Source organism: Suncus etruscus, chromosome 1 (assembly GCF_024139225.1).
Source record: "Suncus etruscus isolate mSunEtr1 chromosome 1, mSunEtr1.pri.cur, whole genome shotgun sequence".
Classification (NCBI taxonomy): domain Eukaryota; kingdom Metazoa; phylum Chordata; class Mammalia; order Eulipotyphla; family Soricidae; genus Suncus; species Suncus etruscus.
In genome coordinates, this window is record NC_064848.1 from 166,833,911 (window position 1) to 166,853,777 (window position 19,867).

At 39.5% G+C, this 19,867-nt stretch overlaps 1 protein-coding gene across 2 annotated transcripts in view; it reads right to left on the minus strand.

Annotated features, from left to right (window-relative positions):
• Positions 1-19,867, minus strand: part of SSH2 (slingshot protein phosphatase 2) — a 312,357-nt gene that overhangs the window by 79,460 nt on the left and 213,030 nt on the right. For both annotated transcript variants that reach the window (XM_049771246.1, XM_049771239.1), the window contains 2 exons: positions 19,098-19,201; positions 9,625-9,689 (listed from right to left, as the gene is read on the minus strand). In XM_049771246.1, the coding sequence (XP_049627203.1) occupies positions 9,625-9,689; positions 19,098-19,201 (169 nt within the window). The remainder of the gene's footprint in view (positions 1-9,624; positions 9,690-19,097; positions 19,202-19,867) is intronic.

Below are 19,867 nucleotides of genomic sequence, written 5' to 3' on the forward strand. Positions count from 1 at the left end.
TGAAGGCTTCCAAGTTCCTTTTAAACTTTAAGCTAGGTTAGGAAATTAAACAAATATCTAACAGTTGGGCAGATAGTACAGGAGTTAAGGCACTTTGCACTTTCCTTTCACATGGTTGACCCTGGTCTGATTACTGATACAGTGACCTGAACACCACCTGGTGTAGCCCTAACCCTTCTTGAAAAAAAAAAACAAAACTGTAGGAGTGCCTAAGAGGAAAATAGGAAGAAAGAAGAAGATGAGAGAAAGAGAGGGAAGAAAAAGTCTGCCATAGAGGTGGGGTGGGGAGGGGAATGAAACTGGGGACATTGGGCAAGAAAATCATGCTGGTAAAGGGATGGATATTGGAACATTTACAACTGAAACTGTCATGAACAACTGTACCTCATGGTAATTCATTAAAATTTTATTACTTAAAAATTTAAAAACTTATAAAGAGTAAAAGAATAAATAAAAAAACTCTAATATTCACCCCGAGGTTTATTTCATATCCTTTTGTTAGGGCTTAAGATGAACAAAATCTAATCTAATTTAATCAAGCCAATGAAGAAATGTAATTTAAAATGGCAGTTTGGAGATAATACTCTAATATTAGAACTGATAGCAAAGTTTTCATTATTCACATGGAATAGATGACTAGAGTAAGATGATTCAGATGTATTTGATTAAAAACTTCACAAAAAAGGATAATATTAGAGCTTATTCAGTTTATCATATTATTTAACCCAAACACAACAATATCCTGAATTTTAAGACTTTATAGAAAATAGATAATTAGTTACAAAGTTCATTTATTGAAACCTACTATTATATCAGGATATATTATATATTATTAGGATATATATTATATTATTGAAACCTACTATAAGTTTCTAGTATTTAACTCAGCAATCCTAAGTAGGTGAGAAATCATCTGACTACGTTATTTCTCACACCTAAAAACTCAACCACATTTCAAAGACTGTCTACCAAACAAATGATCTTAATACTTCCTGAAGTCAATTTAAATATTTAATCTAATACCCTGGAAAATGAAATTGTGGTGATGCACATGTCTGGCATGTATGAGGCCCTAGTTTTAATTCCCCTTGCTATAAGTGTGACAACCCCCCTCCGATGTGTACACACTGCAGCACAAATGCTTAATCTGATCACAAGCAGCCATCTGACAAAAGTGACTCTCCTCAGCATCATCCAACATCAGGACATTTTCTCTCAGCTCACAAAGCACATATGCCTTTCATTTCTTTTCACCAAGAGTCTAACATCTTGCCTTGCATATAATGGTTGTTCCAAGAGAAGACTCATTATTAGGTCCCAAAGTCTAAACAGGCAGTTCACCTGACTTCAGAGACAAGTCTCAAAATTACACAAACAAAACAAAACAACAAAAAAATAAAGTTAAGTTCTAAAACAACACGAGATGTAGTAAACTGAGGAACTCAATAAACTGAACTCAATTTTCAAAAGAAATAGAACTTGAGGGGCTGAAGCAATAGCACAGAGGCAAGGCCAAAACCCAGATGAACCCTGCTTCAATTCCTGCCATCCTATATAGTCCCCTGAGCCTGCCAAGAGCAATTTCATAGCGTAGAGCAAGGAATAACCCCCTGAGTGCCGCCAGGTATGACTCAAGTCCCCCACCCTCATGCCCTGAAAGAAAAAAAAAAGCAGAAATAGAACTTGTAGGGTGTTTGCTTTGCATATGGTCGACCTGAGTTCTGCATTCAGGAGTAATTCCTGAGAGCAGAAATACAGAGTAGGAGTAGCTGGGTATTGCTGGGTATGTCCCCCAACCCCCCCCCCAACAAAAATAAATGAACAAAAGAAATAGAGCTTGAATCTCTTTGGATTAAAAAAATTATTTTGATTTTTGGGCCACAGAAGTGTAATCCAGGCTTACTCCTGGATTTTTGCCCTAGTGTTCAGGGGACCAGATTTTGTTGGGAATTGAAACTGGACCTCTTAAATACTCACTAGCCCTTTGAGCTATTTATCCAGGGTATTTAAAATTCATTTCTATTTTTTTAAATAAAAGTACTCTTTTGGGGGGCCGGTGAGGTGGCGCTAGAGGTAAGGTGTCTGCCTTGCAAGCGCTAGCCAAAAAAGGACCGCGGTTCGATCCCCGGCGTCCCATATGGTCCCCCCAAGCCAGGGCAATTTCTGAGCGCTTAGCCAGGAGTAACCCTGAGCATCAAGTGGGTGTGGCCCGAAAAAAAAAAGTACTCTTTTGGGGCCAGAGAGATAGCATGGAGGTAGGGCATTTGCCTTGCATGTAGAAGGACGGTGGTTTGAATCCTGGCATCCCATATGGTCCCCTGAGCCTGCCAGGAGTGATTTCTGAGCATAGAGTGCAGAGTAAACCCTGAGTGCTGCCAGGTGTGACCCAAAAACCAAAAAAAAAAAGTACTCTTCTGAAATATACTTATACACACACACGATATGAATTCTAAGCATAGAGCTGGAGAGCTAGAAAGAGGGGATGGCTCCATGCTAACCCAGTTAGATTCTTAGACTGCACATGGTGGCCAGAAGTGATCCTCAGCACAGGTAAACCTTTGGTACCTCCAAAGTTAGGTAGGTGTGTGTAGATGTGTGTGTATATGTATGTGTGTGTGTGTGTGTGTGTTATTTTATTCACTTTCTTTATGCCTTTCTGTAATATGTAAAAACAAATTCTCCTAAGATAGGAAATGAGGGAAGGAACAACAATATAAAAAATGTTTACATGCAGAAAAAATTAATTTTCATTTCAGAAAAATACTAATGAACCATTAAAAAAACAAATAAAGGGCCGGGCGGTGGCGCTAAAGGTAAGGTGCCTGCCTTGCCTGCGCTAGCCTTGGACGGACCGCGGTTCGATCCCCCGGTGTCCCATATGGTCCCCCAAGCCAGGAGCAACTTCTGAGCACATAGCCAGGAGTAACCCCTGAGCATTACCGGGTATGGCCCAAACCCCCCCCCCCAAAAAAACAAAAACAAATAAAAACCTCATTTAAAAAACTCTATTGCAAATTACTCAAAAATTCCCTCCTTCCACACTCCTTATTAACATTTCAGCTCTATTTAGTTAAAGGAGTCCAGAGAGAAAAAGAGAAGAACAGGTAGGGAATTTGTCTTGCACACAGCCCACCTGCGTTTGATCACCAATACAAAAACATCTGATATGTGCTAGGAGGATTCTTGAGCACTTCCATGCTCAGGAGTAAGCTCTGAGCATAGTTGGGTATGGACCAAAAACAAAACAAACAAGAACATTTGTGAACAGGGCTAGAGAGATTGAACAGGGATTAATATGACTATCTAGGGAGCATGTGGTCCTTTTAGAACTGCCAAAGAGCACATAGAGCACCAATGGGTGTGAATCAAACCTCTACATAAAAACCAAACAAAACTCAACACTAGTGAATTTAGTGAATTGTCAGGGCAGGAGGATCTGTTTTGATCCCTGGCATCAAATGGCCTGCAAGTGGATCACTGAGTATAGCCTGGGAGGTTAGCTCTAGGAGTACAGCCCAAGTCCTTGAGAACCTAAGAACAGCATCCTTCCCCACCAAAAAAAAAAATTCCTGGGCCCGGAGACATAACACAGCACAGCGGTTTTTGCCTTGCAATCAGCGGATCCAGGACCAAAGGTGGTTGGTTCGAATCCCGGTGTCCCATATGGTCCCCCGTGCCTGCCAGGAGTAACCCCTGAGCATCGCTGGGTATGGCCCAAAAACCAAAAACCAAAAAAAAAAAAAAAAAAAAGAAAAGAAAAGAAAAGAAGTCTAAACCAATTTTTCCTTGATTCAAGCTCTTTATATATAGTTACCAACCAACATTAATAATACTTAGAAAAAATTCTCTATCATATTATAAATATATGTTTGGAAAGTAGATTAAGAAATCAGGAACTTTCCTCATATTTATATTTATGTGGGAATTTTTTTTTTTGTTTTTTTGTTTTATGGGCCATACCCGGCAGTGCTCAGGGGTTACTCCTGGCTGTCTGCTCAGAAATAGCTCCTGGCAGGCACGGGGGACCATATGGGACACTGGGATTTGAACCAACCACCTTTGGTCCTGGATCGGCTGCTAGCAAGGCAAACGCCGCTGTTCTATCTCTCTGGGCCCTAGACTTATTTTCAAAGCAAAATGAAGGGTTTGCTGCCTTTGTTGTTGGATTGTTAAAATGATAGAGAGGACTTTCAGTTGACTATCAAACTTTTAACCTTATGTACAGCCCCAGAATGAGAGTTTTAGCATTCCAAATTTAACTCAAAACAAAAAGCTTTGCTTTGCATTTACAAATGCCCTTTTCAGTTAGAAAAGTGCTAATTTGTCCAAAGTCATACAATGTATTCACTCATTTTCTTCAAGATGACTCACTCAATAATCTGAAACATAATGAGTATGTGTTTGTAACAATTCAAAACAACTGTAAAATGGCTTGTCATTTGAATTCTAAATTAATTCAGAGGCACCAGTTACATTTTCTGAATTTATATTTTACAAAAGCAAAGCAACTAAAGCTGCAAATCATCCTGGATTCTTTTTTGCCAGGGAAAGAAAACAAACTAATTGTTCAATTCTGCCTTCATAATCTATTCCTAATGCATCCAGCTAATCTCCTGTGGCTAAAATTAATTTTTTAACATTTGGGGTTGGAGAGATTGTAGAGAGATTAAGGCTTTCACCGTGCATGTGATTAACCTGCTGGGTGCATAAAGCCAGCATAAAGCCCAAGCACCACTAGGTGTGGTCCAACTCTGGCCAAATTATTTTAACATTTAGAGGTTAGCAATGAGAAAGATGAGTGATGACAGATCAGCTTTACCTCTACCAAACCAAACCATTTGGGAAACTATCACCAAACAACTATTGGACATCTGTTATCTGCAATTAACTATTTATATCAGTTTTAGAGGAACTGTTTCCAAAATTTGATATTGGACCAGTAGTATCAGCAACACTTAAAAAATCATGAAAAGTGCAAATTACTTTAGTAGGGTGATGGCTCAAAGAGCAAGAGCACATGCTTTGGCATGTGTAATTTCAAGTCCCATTTTTAGCATTGCACAGTCCCCCAGTATTGTAGGCATGTCCTAAAAAAAAAAAAAATAAAGGCAAATTATCACGGTCTCCTTTTCCCAAATCAAATTATGTGACCTGGGGCCAAAGAATTAATACAGGGGTTAGTACTGCCATGTTGCACACTGAGCACTGATGGGTGTGGACCAAATTCCTGCATTTGCTTTGCCTACTGCTGACACTGGTTCAAATTCTGCACACTGCATATGGTCACTTTAACATAGCCAGGAATCATTCCTGGGCACTAAGCCAAGAATAACCTCTGAGTACTGCTGGGTGTGGCTCAGCTTCCCACCTGCACATAAGAGGAAACACAAAAAACCCAAAGCCTGTGGCAGAGTACCAAATTCCCTGAGAAGAGTCTTACAAATAGCAGTTTAATGAAGTTTTAACTGTGACTGTGATGTACTCTAATGATAAAGCTTCAAAAATATACAATAATAAATTCTTAAGAACTATACTCCTAGTTGTTAATTTATAGTGTGTGTCAGAAGTAAATCAACATATATGGACAGAGGAGAAAAAAAGCTACAGGGGTAGAGCACATGTTCTGTGTGTGTGTGTGTCCCTGAGTTTGATCCTTTGCAATGCATGCCTCCACCTAATCCTGAAATATCAGGTATCACCTCTATTAAAAATAATACATTTTACATTAATATAGTAAGTAAATTAATTTATATTATTTTTCATTAAAATAATTTAAATTTTACATGAAGTTAACACTACTTCTGTATTAGGTCATAAAATAATTATAAAGGGTGGGGAGATACTACAAGTATTAAGATGCTTGTCTTGGAGGCAACTGACCTCAGCTTATTTTGTTATCATTATTTTTTTGCCACCCAGTGCTGCTCAGTGGTTACTCCTGGCTCTGCACTCAGGAATTACTACTGGCAGTGTTGGGGTGCCGGTGATCAAACTCAGGTTGGCTGCATGTAAGGCAAATACTCTAAAAACTGTACTATTGCTCCAGCCTCTATGATCCCCTAAACACTGTTAGGAATAATGCATGAGTACCATTGGGAATGACCCCAAAACTAACAAAACAAATAATTATGATGAGCTGAAAAGCTAGTATAGGAATTAAGAAACTGCCTTGTATCCTGCTGACTCTAGTATGAATCCCCAGTACTACATATGGTTCCCTGAGTACCATATGTCAGGAGTAAGCCCTAAGTGCACAAGTGGGTGTGGCTCCAAAACAAAAAAAACAAAGCACACTATTTATGACCAAGTAAAGTTTGAGACAGAGGGGCTGGAGATATAGCATAGGGGTAAAGATTACTATTGTACTGTAATCTATTGCAAAGATTGCTTAACCTTGCATCCTACTGATTCAGGTTCAAATCCCCAGCACCACATACCTTGAGTATAGAGTCAATGAACACCAGTATATGGCCCAAATGATCCTGTCCTCTAAGAAAAACGATCAAAATCCTTTCCAGTTAATCTGCATCTTGAAATCCAAAATTAAAGTCTGCACCACAGACTTGAATTATTGTAGTAATTCCCAGTGGGCCACCCTGATTTAAGATGGCTGCCTCTTCTCTTCCATTCTATGTTAGTTTCTGAGGAACCTTTTGTACCTTCTGCAATGTTTCACTACTGACAGACTAGACAGATGTATTCCTTGTGGGTATTTTGGTAGGCCAGATAAATAGAAACAAGAGCTACACTATTTTACTTTTTTTTTTTTTTTGGTTTTTGGGTCACACCCAGCAGTGCTCAGGGACTACTCCTGGCTCCATGCTCAGAAATCACTCCTGGCATGCTTGGGGGACCATATTGGGATGCCGGGATTCGAACCACTGTCCTTCTGCATGCGAGGCAAACACATTACCTCCATGCTATCTCTCCAGCCCCAAGATAGACTATTTTAAATACAAACAGAAGTTCTACTATAAGATAACTGACAATGAAAGAATAATGATAAATGAAGAGAAACTTGGCTCTAGTGTCCAGAAAATAATAGAGTATGTGGGATTATGGAAAATTAAGAACCTAGGCATTACCAAAGTCTCTCCTACCAATGTTAGCCAAGTTTTGCCTTGTGAGAATAAGATCTGAGTGCTTAAAATTTAAGATTTTTATTTTACTATATGTTTTTGGGCCACACCCGGTGATGTTCAGGGGTTACTCTTGGCTATGCACTCAGAAATTGCTCCTGGCTTGGAGGATGCCGGGCATTGAGCCGAGGTCCATCCTGGTCAGTCCGTGCAACGCAAACACCCTATTGCTGTATTATCACTCCAGTCCCTATTTTACTATCTGTTATTACTTTTGATTTTGAGGTCACACCTGGCAGTGCTCAATGGTTGGTGGTACTTGGATGATTCTATAGTTTCTGGAATTAAATGAACCTCTTGCATTCAAAATATGTACCCTCTGAATTACCTCTCTGACTCCTAGAAAAAACAATTTTTTTTTTTTGGTTTTTGGGCCACACTTGGTGATGCTCAGGGGTTACTCCTGGCTATGCACTCAGAAATCTTGCCCCTGGCTTGGGAGGACCATATGGTCCGCGGGGGATCAAACTGTGGGTCTATCCTAGACTAGCACTCGCAAGGCCTTACCTCTAGTGCCACCACTCAGGCCCCCCCTTTCATTTCTTGAAGCAGTGTTTTTTTGTTTTCTTTGTATATAGATCTTTCACCTCATCAGTTAAATTGACTGTGAAGAGGGGGTATACTTTTTAATGACTGAAACCTAACTATAAACTTGTTTGTAATCATGATGCTTAAATAAATATATTAATAAAAATATACAAATTCATACTAAGAAAAGAAAAAAAAAAGACAAGCCCCAGAGCTGGAGAGATATACTGAAATAGGTAGGGCACTTGCCTTGCTGGAGGCTGACCTGGGTTCAATCTCTGGCATCTCAAAAGGTCCCCTGAGCACTGTCAGGAGTAATTTCAGAGTGAAGAGTCAAAAGTAACCCCTGAACATTACTGGATGTGGCTTAAAACTCAACCCTCAAAAAAAAAAAATGAGCCCCAAACCTGAAATTTTTTTCTGGGTAGAGGGTTGCAGGGTGGTCATATCCAGCAATCCTCAGTGCTTACTCCTGGCTCAGCACTGAAGATCAATCTTAGCAGGACTTGGGAGACCATCTAAGGTTTGGGTATAAAATCTCTTTTTGGAGCAGAGAGATAGTGTAAGGCACTTTTCATGCAGCTGACCCAGATTTGATCCCCACCACCCCATATTGTCCCTTGAGCACTGCCAGGAGTGATTTCTAAATCCACGGCTAAGGAGTAAACCTTGAGCATTTCTGGGCATGGACACAAAACAAAATCAAAATCAACAAACTAACAAACCAACCCAGATTGGGCACATTCAAGGCAAGTGCCCTACCTATCTGCTGTACTACCACTCCAGCCCTTAATCTGTGTTTTCATGTCCATACGATTATCTCAACTTTGAGCCGTTGAAATGAGATGAAGAAACAGACTGGCTAAGCTTCTTATTTAACACAATGTGGTTAATAAAAACCTGAGACCACTCCTGACTCTGAGAACAGTGTATATATATATCTGCCTTATATGTATTCTTTGTCCTAGTCATGTCATCTAAAATGTGACTTCTTTCTGCCAATCAAAATCTCAATATCTTTCAAGACTTAGATCAAGTTCTACTGTTAACTAACATCTTCCTCAACTATACCAAGCCTTGAAGTCTTGTTCTATTTTTTTTTTCCTTCGTGCCACACCCGCTTGATGCTCAGGGGTTACTCCTGGCTAAGCGCGGAACCTCGGTCCTTCCTTGGCTAGCGCTAGCGGCCCCTAAGTCTTGTTCTTTTTTTATGAGCACTATATACTATTATGGTCAATAACATTCACTGTTGCTTATCAGTAACCTTGAACTATCAAAGCATTTTATATTAGTTCATATCACTAATTATGATATAATATTTTAGATCTTAGGGAAATATGGGAAATATATTTTTGTTTGTTTGTTTGTTTTTGGCCACACCAGATAACCAGGGGTTATTTCTAGCTCTGCACAGAAGAATAAATCCTGATAGTGCTTGAGGGACCATAGCCACATGCAAGGCAAGAGCCCTACCCTACAATCATTCCAGCTCCTGTCATTCTTTTCCTATTCCAATTGTTCCAGTTTTGCATTAGGACATAAGAAAGCGTTACTGATGCTGGAGAGATAGCACAGCGGCGTTTGCCTTGCAAGCAGCCAACCCAGGACCTAAGGTGGTTTGTTCAAATCCTGGCATCCAATATGGTCCCCCATGCCTGCCAGGAGCTATTTCTGAGCAGACAGCCAGGAGTAACCCCTGAGCACAGCCGGGTGTGACCCAAAAACCAAAACCGAAACAAAACAAACAAAAAAAAGAAAGCATTACTTAGAATGAATTATCTTAAGTCTTATAACAAAAGTGATGTCCCAAGGCTGAAGCACAGCTTTATATACAGGAGTCCTGATTTTGATTCCAGTACTCCACACTCTCCCAAAAGTAGCCCGAGAATCACTAGTTGTGGTCCAAAAATTAAAAGCCCAAACAAACAAAAGAATTAAAATTATTCCACTAACTTACCAGTCTGATATTGTCTTCTGGACGAAGTAATATGAACATTGCTTGAAGATGCTGTTGGAGATCACCTGAAATTTATAAAGTAAAAGATATTTATTCTTTATTGCATTATCAATAAGGAGATTTCTTCTGCCTTAATATTACATATATAGCTGGGCCAATAATACAGTGGTTAGGGAGTGTGCTTTGCATGCAGTTAACATAGGATCAAGTTTAATCCCAGGCACTCCATAGCTCTTCTGAACACTACCAGGGAGTAATTCCTGAACACAGAGCCAGGAGTAATCCTTAAGTATTGCTGGATGTGAACCCCCCCAAAAAGCAAAACAAAACAATACAAAAGAAAGTTCTAGTTCACTAAAGAATTTCTTTTTTAAAGGCTTTACTTTTTGGCTGTACTTGGGGCTTATTCCTGACATGTCTCAGGGAAGAATATGTGATGTTGGGGATTGAACACAAGTCAGCCACATGCAATGCAAATGCCCTACCTGCTGTCTGGTCCCTCACTGAAGGATTTTCAAGTAGACAGAGAAATTAGGAGAATGACTTAATATGTTTTGCCCATTCTTTTAATTTTTTTTGTGGTGGTGAACTCCCAAGGATGCTCAGGTCTTATGGCTTCACTGATAATTATTGGTCTACTGGGCAGTCAAAGGCAATTCAAGACAATGTCAAGGTCATGAAAAGGCGATGCTGCTCAGGACCTGTAATACTGGAGTTACATAGTACTGAGGGTATTTACCTGATGGTCCTCAAGGGTCTCTAAAGCATGTGTCCTACCTACTGGACTATCTCCTGACCTCCAGATTTATTTTTGAATGGAAAGAGAATGACAGACTTCATTCCAATACATTCACTTTATATCTATATACTACACTAAAATTTGCTTGGATTTGCCTATGAAAGTACACCAATTTTGTTTATAAAATCAATCTCAGATTTATATTATGCTGATGATAGCAATGGTGATGAATGATAGGCAGAGATGGCACTGGCTTTTTTCAGGCTCACTAAAGACAGCAACTGAAGGTAGAATCTTGAAAATGGGGTGTGTGATATACCGTTAGAATTATTCCTAACTTTAAGAAAGCTAACCATTTTGCCATTCTTATGCTTGTAATTGTAAAACTGTTTTGCATTTAACTTTAGAAGTCAATAGCTTTGATTTCCATATTAGTGATATTAAAATGAGAACAGGGCTGAAGAGAGAGAGTTCAAAAGGTAGAACATATGCTCTGCATGCTGGAGGCTCGAGTTCTGGCACCAACAGGTTCATTGAGCATCATAGAGAGCAACTCTGGAACATAGAGCTGGGAGTATCCTGGGAGTAGCCAATGAATATTGCTTTGACAACCAAGCAATCAACAAAGTAAAGAAACAAACAAATAAAAAACCTTAGCAACACTGAATGCTAAGGCATATATATATATATATATATATATATATTCTTATATAATTTTACTTGTATTATTTTTTTTTTGCTGACAGCACCAGATATTGGCAGTGCTTGAAATATTATATCCAGCACTATATTTTGGTTATTGGTGAAGATGGGGATGGAACCTCGGCTTCCTAAATGCAAAACATGTAATCAAACTGTTGAGTCATCTCTTTAGTCTAAGGACATCTTCCTTTTTTTAATTTTTGGGCCACATTTGGTGGTGCTCAGGGTGCTCTTGTTTTCTGTGATCACTCCTTTTGAGGTTGTAGGGACGATAAGGGTGCCAGCAATCAATCTAGGTCAGTGTGAGATAGGCAAGTAACCTATCTGTATCACTACCAATTTCAAAAATAAAAATAACTTAAAAACAGAACCATACAAAAACTTAGAGAGACTGGAAAGATAGTACAGTGGGTTAAGATTGCCTGGCATGCAGCTGACCTCAAGCCCCTTGAGACTGTCAGAAATGACCCATGAGTTCAGAGCCATGAGCCACACTGCGTGTGATCCCAAAACCAAATTAAACAAAAACAAACAAACAAAAATCCCCAAAACATTAAATTAAAATTTCTTTGTATCATAGTCCTTGCACTTTTCAGGAAATCAGTGCTTTTGCCTAGTCAATGTGCTGCTTGATATAAATGATGATTACCAGGGCCGGAGAGATAGCAGTGTTTGCCTTGCATGCAGCCGACCCAGGACAGACGGTGGTTTGAATCCAGCATCCCATATGGTCACCGGAGCCTGCCAGGGGTGATTTCTGAGCGGAAAGCCAGGATTGACCCCTGAGCACCACCGAGTGTGACCAAAAAAAAAAAAAAAAAAAAACACCAAACAAAAAAACAAAAAACCCAATAAAAATGATTATCAAAATCCCCAAATACTTCAATTCTGTTTATTAAAGTTCACTCCTAAGCAGTCTAAAGTGACTGACAAAGCCACATAACCATGATTTTCAGTGTCTAATCTTGAAATTTACATCCATAATTTCTCTCCAGAACAGGAATGGCAAAGAAAAAAGAGGGAAAAATATGTAGGTTGGCAAACAGGTGTTTTTGACCTCATGGTCAGCAAGTTTAAATCCTCTTCACCCCCATGAATTCCATTCCTTTTCTTATCATCCCACCTCTTTGCCTCTTTTCACTTTTGGCTTTTGAAATATTCCATTACTGAAAAATATTTCAAGATTTTTAATTTAAAAGGAGTTATTATATGTAGTCAGATCCATTCTACTGTATTTCAGACTTACAGACATAGTTTGTTTCATGTGCAAGAATTATTGTGAGCTCATCTGAATAAAACGTTTAAAATAAAATTATAACTTGACAAAAAACTTGCACACAGATATTCACAGCAGCATTTTAGCTTTTTTTTTTGTTTGTTTTTTGGATCACATCCAGCAGCGCTCAGGAGTTATTCCTGGTTCTGTGCTCCGAAGTCATACCAGGCAGGCTCAGGGGATCATATGGGATGCTGGGATTTGAACTGGGGTCTGTCCTGTGTTGGCCGCGTGCAAGGCAAACACCTTACTGCTGTGCTATCGCTCCTGTCCCTTAGCTTTGTTTTTGGGCCACAACATAGCAGTGCTCAAGGATCACTCCTGGCAGGGATTGTGGGACCAGGTGGGGATTGAATCCAGGTCAGCTGCATGCAAGGCAAAATGTTCTACCCACTAGCCCATAGCAGCATTTTTTACTGTCAAAAATTAGAAAAACTCGGAGACAGAGAGATGGTTTGGTAAACCATCCCAGGTAGGTTAATCTCTGGGCTGAAAATTCTATGATCTTCTCAGATGGGGGAGAGCAGATTCCTCTCCTTTTTGAATAGGGCCAGCAGCTGCCATAACTAGTCTCCTCTGCCATATAAAGAGCTTTACTGCTCCTGGAGTGAGTGTACAGCTGCATAACAATTCCTCTAAATAGCATAGTATTGACAGCCCTATAGGAACACAGCAAATTTGTTGGGAGAAGTTCCATACCTGAAACAACTGCATTGTGAACAACTTTGTAAAACATGGTGTTATAACTAAAAATAAAAAAAGAAGAAATGAAGGGTCTGATATAGGGACTAAAGGGTTTGCCTTGCATGTGGTCAATCCCAAATTGATCTTTTTTTTTTTTTTTTTTTTGATTTTGGGTCATACCCGGTGATGCTCAGGGGTTACTCCTGGCTATATGCTCAGAAATCACTCCTGGTTTGAGAGACCGTATGGGACGCCGGGGGGATCGAACCGTGGTCCATCCTGGGTCAGCCACGTGCAAGGCAAACGCCCTACCACTGCACCACTGCTCTGGCCCCTCAAATTGATCTTTAGTACTACATAAAGTCCCCTTGAGTACCACCAGAAGTGATTCCTGATTAGAGCCAGGGATAAGATCTGAACACTGCTGGATATAGTTGCAAAATGCAACTACATATATATATATATATATATATATATATATATGTTGGGTTTTTTGAGCTACACCTGGACGTGCAGAGGGCTTACTCCTGGAAGGCTGGGGTTGGGTCATATATAGTATGGGGGATAGACCCAGGTCAGCTGCTGTACTGTTATTCAGGACCAGACTAGTGGTTAATTCTATTTGTTTGTTTTGGGCTACTCCCAGCAGTGCTCAGGGGTTACTCCTAGCTCTGTATATTCCTGGCGAGCTCTGGGACCAGACCATGAATTGAATCTGGGTTGACTATATGCAAGGCAAGTGCCTTATCAATGTACTGTTGCTCTGGGCCCAGACCAGGGTTTTTAATGTTTCTACATCTGCAAACCAGTGTCAGTCCATGGACCAATGGCTGAAAATAATTGTACTATGGAACGATTTAAAAATTAACCTTTATGATGGTTGTACAATGCTGAATATACTAAAAATTACTATTATATATTAAAATGGGCAAACTAGGTAAATCATAAGCTATGTAAATTATATTTCATTATATATATAGAAGCAAAAAAGCCAGGAATCTTGATAGCACACTGCTTCACACTTCAGCAGTGCAATCAACTTTTCCCTATGTCTCTAGTTTTATGAGTTTTCTGTGACAGGCTCCTTTAGAGCAGTGTTCTTCAATCTTTTTGTGCAAAGGCACACTTTTTTCATGAAAAATAATTCATGAGGCACACCAGCATTAGAAAATGTTAAAAGAATTTAACTTTGTGCCTATATTGAATATATATATAAAGTAATTCTCTTAAATAGGAATCAAATAAACACAAAGAAATTATTTTATAATTATTTTATTATGAAATAAATCATTAGAACTTAATGATTTGTCTACATGTGAGCCGAAGCCACAGGTTACGGATGAACTTGGAATTTTCCCCACGGCACACCAGACCATATCTCACGCACACTAGTGTGCCGTGGCACAGTGATTGAAAAATGCTGCTTTAGATTTACCAACCTATACCATTTTAGAGAAGTGAATATGACTGGAAACCCTGGAAAATAAACTGCATCATGAAAAATAAAAATGTCCTTGAAGCACAACCAGAAATTAGTCAAATATCTTGTGCAAATTATTTCAGATTGTAACTGCAGGAATCTGATCAGTGTGTGCACATGTACTTTTGAAGAAGGGGTGCCAAAGTCGAAAGTAGTGGCAGAATTGGAAGTATGAAATTAGAATGTCGGGGCTAGTGCCAGAGCACAGCATAAAAGTGCTATAGATCAAGCAGAGGGAGAGGAAGGACTCCAGTTTCCAAGATTCAAGGGAGCTCCTTCAGAAGAGAAGATCAGGTAGTTTTGAAGCTAGATGCCGTGAATAGACATTGAATTCTAATGATTTCCGGAGGCACTAACTAGCATGGCAAAGGGGAGTTCCTAGTCCTTTTCTTCTTGGAGATTGAAGTTTCATTGTAGCATTAAGATATTGCAGCTTTGCCTGGAGGAGGGATCTTGGACTATGATTTTGTGTTTACCTTTCAAGGTTAGATTACAGGAGAATGGATGCAGACATGGATTTTTTATTGCTTTGTTTGTTCATTTTTGGGCCACACTCTGCTGGATTCAGATGTTACTCCTGGCTCTGTGCTGAGAAATTATACCTAGCAGGCTTGGGTGACCATATGGGATGTTGGGGATTAAACCCGGGTTGGCCACGTGCATGGCAAACACCCTACCTGCTGTGCTATTGCTTCAGCTCCCAGATTTTTTTAATTCGGGGAAAGGAACCATACATTCCAGTTATTCTGGGGTTATTCCTAGCTCTGTGCTCAGGGGTCTCTTCTGGCAGTATTCAGGGAACCATGCAATGCTAGGTATGGAACCCAGTTCCCACATGCAAAACATGTGTTCCAGCTCTTGGAGTCATCTCTCTTGGGTCTCCCAGGCTGACCTTCCAAGAAATTTTTTTTTTGAATTTTTTTTTGGGGGGCTACACCCAGCATTGTTCTGGGGTTATTCCTAGCTCTGTGCTCAGAAATCACTTCTGGCAGGGATACTAGGGATCGAACCCAGGTCTAGAACCTGGGTCAGCTAGGAGTTGGGTGTGCTGTTGCTTTGGTCCAGAATTTTTTTTTAAATTATCTTTATTTAAACACCGTGATTATAAACATGATTGTAGTTGTATGATAACAGTCATGTAAAGAACACCCCCCTTCACCAGTGCAAGATTCCCACCACCAATTTCCCAGATCTATCTACTCCCCACCCCACCCACACCTGTACTTGAGACAGGCTTTCTATTTCCCTCACTCATTCACATTGTTATGATGTAGTTATTTCTCTAACTGCACTAATCACTCTATGTGGTGAGCTTCATGTCATGAGCTGCACCTACATGGGAAGATGGGGGGAAATAAGGGTTGTGGCCCAGAATTTTTTTCTTTCTTTTTTATCATGCCTACCAATGCTCAGGGGTTAACTCCTGGTTCTGCACTCAGGAATTATTGCTGGCTTGCTCAGGGGACCAAATGGAGTGTCTAGGAGTCAAAGCCGATTCAAAGCTGAATGCAAGGCAAACACATCTTACCTAAAAATAACTAATCTCTAAAAAAATTAAATCTCTAAACTCTCCTACTGGAAAAAAAAAAAGTAATCACCCCCAAATTAAATCCTCTGACAAAATGAATGAAAAATAAAAATCTTCAGATATCAATCTAAATAGGGGGCTTGAACAATGGTATAGTAGGTATGGTGCTTGATTTGCATGTGGCTGACTTGAGTTTAATAAGTGGTATTCCATATGGTCACATGAGCACTGACAGGAGTAATTTCTGAGTATAGAATCAGGAATAATCTCTGAGCATTGCTGGGTGTAGGCCCAAATCCAGGAAAGAAAAAAAAAAAAAAAGAAATCAATGTAAATAAACTAAAATGGGAATTCTAATAGTGAATATAAAATAACTATGAAAAACACCAAGACAGCAAATGCACTCTAACAGAAAACATTAATGAAATAATAAATTGTACACTAATAATAATTGTACACTAAAGGACTATTTTAATAATAAATAAAAGCTATTTTAATAAACCCTTGGATAGGAAAAAACACAATGAATGAAATGCAAATTTCCATGGAAAGCCTAGCAAGTAGCACTGATCTTGCAAAGAATTTGCAAGACTGAAGATAAATATCAAAATCTAGGCCCTAAACACAAATAGGTGTGAACCCCAAACAACAATAACAACACAAAAAGCAGAGAGAGAGAAAGAGACAGAGAAAGTGAGAGAAAGAGAATATAAGGAAGCACAATAAGACATAGTGAGCTCTTGATTCTGCCATCTTTTAGTTACTGTGAGCTCAGCCAAGGCAGTTCCAGCTTAAGTGAAGCTTTGTGAGCTTTGTGTGTGTGTGGCTTTGTGTACTGCATCTACACTAACACTACCTCATCTGTCTAGTCTGGACCACAAATCGAACTATTCAGTTTGTGTTGAAATTGGCTTTGCTTTTAGTATGGAAAGAGATAAGTGCACAAGATCCAATAAAAGCATGACAGTTGAGTGTGAAAATTTGTAGAAAAATGTTCAGGGCCGGGACCTTGAGAATGACTCGAGTTGGATGGACTGGTATGCCTGGAACCCAGAGTCGGTCTTATGCCAATAAACTTCTGTGGTGAGGCCTTTTTGTAATCAGGTCAAGGATTTTTTTCCATTTTCCCCATTTTTCTGGACCTATGCAAACAATGGCAATTGCCACTATCACACTTTTATTATGTGTTTTTACTCTTATCCTTTAAGAAAAAATATATAACTTACTGAACTTAAAAACAAATAACTATAGTAGAATGCCTGTCTCGAATACAGGCAGGGGATGGGAAGGGGGGAGGGAGTAATGTTACACTGGTGAAGGGGGGTGTTCTGGTTATGACTATAACCCAACTATGATCATGTTACTTAAATAAAAAATATATTTAAAAAAAAAACAAAAAAAAGAAAAATGTTCAGGGGCTGGAAAGATAGTACAGTGGGTGGGACACCTACCTGCCTTGCATGTGGCTGACCAGGTTTTGATCCCCAGCACCCCATATGGTCCCCAATTCCACCAGGAGTGATCCCTGAGTGCTTGCAGGTATGGCACAAAATTGGAAAAAGAAAAAAGAAAAGAAAAAAAAGAAAAAAAAAAAAGAGGGCCAGAGCAGTGGTGCAAGTGGTAAGGCACCTGCCTTGTCCGTGCTAGCCTAAGATGAACCGAAGTTCCATCCCCAGGTGTCCCATATGGTCCCCCCAAGCCAGGAGCAATTTCTGAGTGCATAGCCAGAAGTAACCCCTAAGTGTCACCAGGTATGTTCCCAAAACGAACAAACAAACAAAAAAGAGTGCATCAAGGACCTTTACAAACTTTTAAAGGCCAATGATCTCTATTACATGCCATAAAACAATTTGCCCAGCATCTTAATCAAATAAACTGAATTTAAACCAATAATTTATCACCTTTTGCTTTAAGTGATAAATCCCATACCAGAATTACAAAGTTTAGCTGAGTCTATTTAACTCTGTATAGCCAGTTTTTGGAGAAGAATTTTTCCCTTTCCAACTCACTATCAGTGAGTTTTGGAGAGAAAAATTTTAGCAAGTAAATACAAAGCTAGTTTTCAAAAGTGCTTCTCCCTTTTGCTCTTTCAACATTTTCATGGAGTCTCAGTGAGACAGTACATGGGTTAAGGCACTTGCCTCACCAGTGGTTGACCCTCATTTAAATTTCAGTTCTACATTGTCCCCAAAGGTACTGGGAGTAACCGAGTAACCAAGTACTGAGCCAGGGGGTAGCTTCAAGCATTTCTCAATGTGCTCTCTCCCAAGTAAATAAGTGAAAAAGTTCACAGTTGAAGAGTTTGGTACTTTGCTCAATGAAATGAATTATAATTCTGAGGTGCTAATAGCCAGTTGAAGGCCTGAACAAGAGTTAAAGCTGTAGTTTGTGGAAGGGTGAGTGCTGGTATATATTGAAACTCAGGATTTAATCTCTGGCACAAAAAAGAACAGCCTTTAGAATGGCTAAGATTCTCTAGAAAGAAACAGAATTTAACTTTTTATTCAAAGGGATCATGCATTTCTGGCTTTCAATTTTGCACAACACATTAATAGTTTGTGATTTTCTTTGCTCTTTTCTAGTAACTCTAATTTGTGACAACTACCACTCTCCATATAGCACTGACCAGGATTGCTGCAATTATCAGCCTCAAGTTGAGTTTTATCTCTCCAATGACATAAACAGGGTTGTTAGAAGACAGGCATAAAGCTAGTCATCCCAGAACAATAGTTTATGACAGTGAAAGAAAACTGGTAATATCAGGTGCGATACTTTTTGCACTATTATAGAACAGGTAGAGAAACAAGCAGGGAGCTTTTCTTTTTTCTTTTCTTTCTTTTTTTTGGGGGGAGGGAGGGTTTGGGCCACACCTGGCAGTGCTCAGGGGTTACTCCTGGCTCTGCATTCAGAAATCACCTCTGCCAGGCTCAGGGGATCATATGCTCAGGATCGAGCCCAGGTAGGCTTAGTGCAAAGCAAACACCTTACTCGCTCTGGCCCCAGGTAGAGGGCTTTTCAGAATAAAATAAATAGTTATAAAGGAACTGTGTAAATAGAATTTTACCTGCATGCTTGTTGCGTCTGTGGTTGATTCTTGGAGTGGATGAGCCATTGCCCCGTGGCAGAAAAAGGGCAGCACCTTTGACAGTTAGAAAGCTCTCGCTGATGCTACAAAGAAAGGCAGAAGAAAGTGATTTGAGGAAGGAAATAAAAGTGAGATGGATAGCTAACTACCTTAACCAATCTTTCCTCCCTATTCTAATACCCAAATTCATGGCATAAAGCAAAACTGGAGCCAGGCTCCTGTAGGTGAAGCATGAGCTCGCATCCTTTGAGCCATCTTCTGGTCCATAATAATCTATATCTTCTCATAGCAACTGCATTTTATTAGCCCTATGTTATTTAAACCCCAACCTCTCCTTTATTCTCTCTAGTAAGAAGTAGCAGAGATCTAGTAGATTAGGGAAATAACTCAAAAGACTGGAGCACAAACTTTGCATGTAGGAGGCTTGGGTTTGATTTCTGGCACTGCATGGTTCTCCAGCACCATCAGGAGTGACCCCTCAGGCATAGACAAGAGTAGGCCCTAAGCACCTGCAGGTGTGGCCCAAAACTAAAGGAAAAAGAAATGAATCCTGATTTCTCATAGTATTCCAGACAATTTTTCTGAATAAAATTTAAAAAGATATAAAAATTACTTAGTAATAGCATATAGAGATAAGGCTCTAGAATTAAACTCACTGGGTTTGAATCTGACTCCTTTATTAATTATTTTATTACTTATTTGCTTTCTTTGGTTTTTCTTTTCTTTATTTTTTTGGGGGGTCACACCCA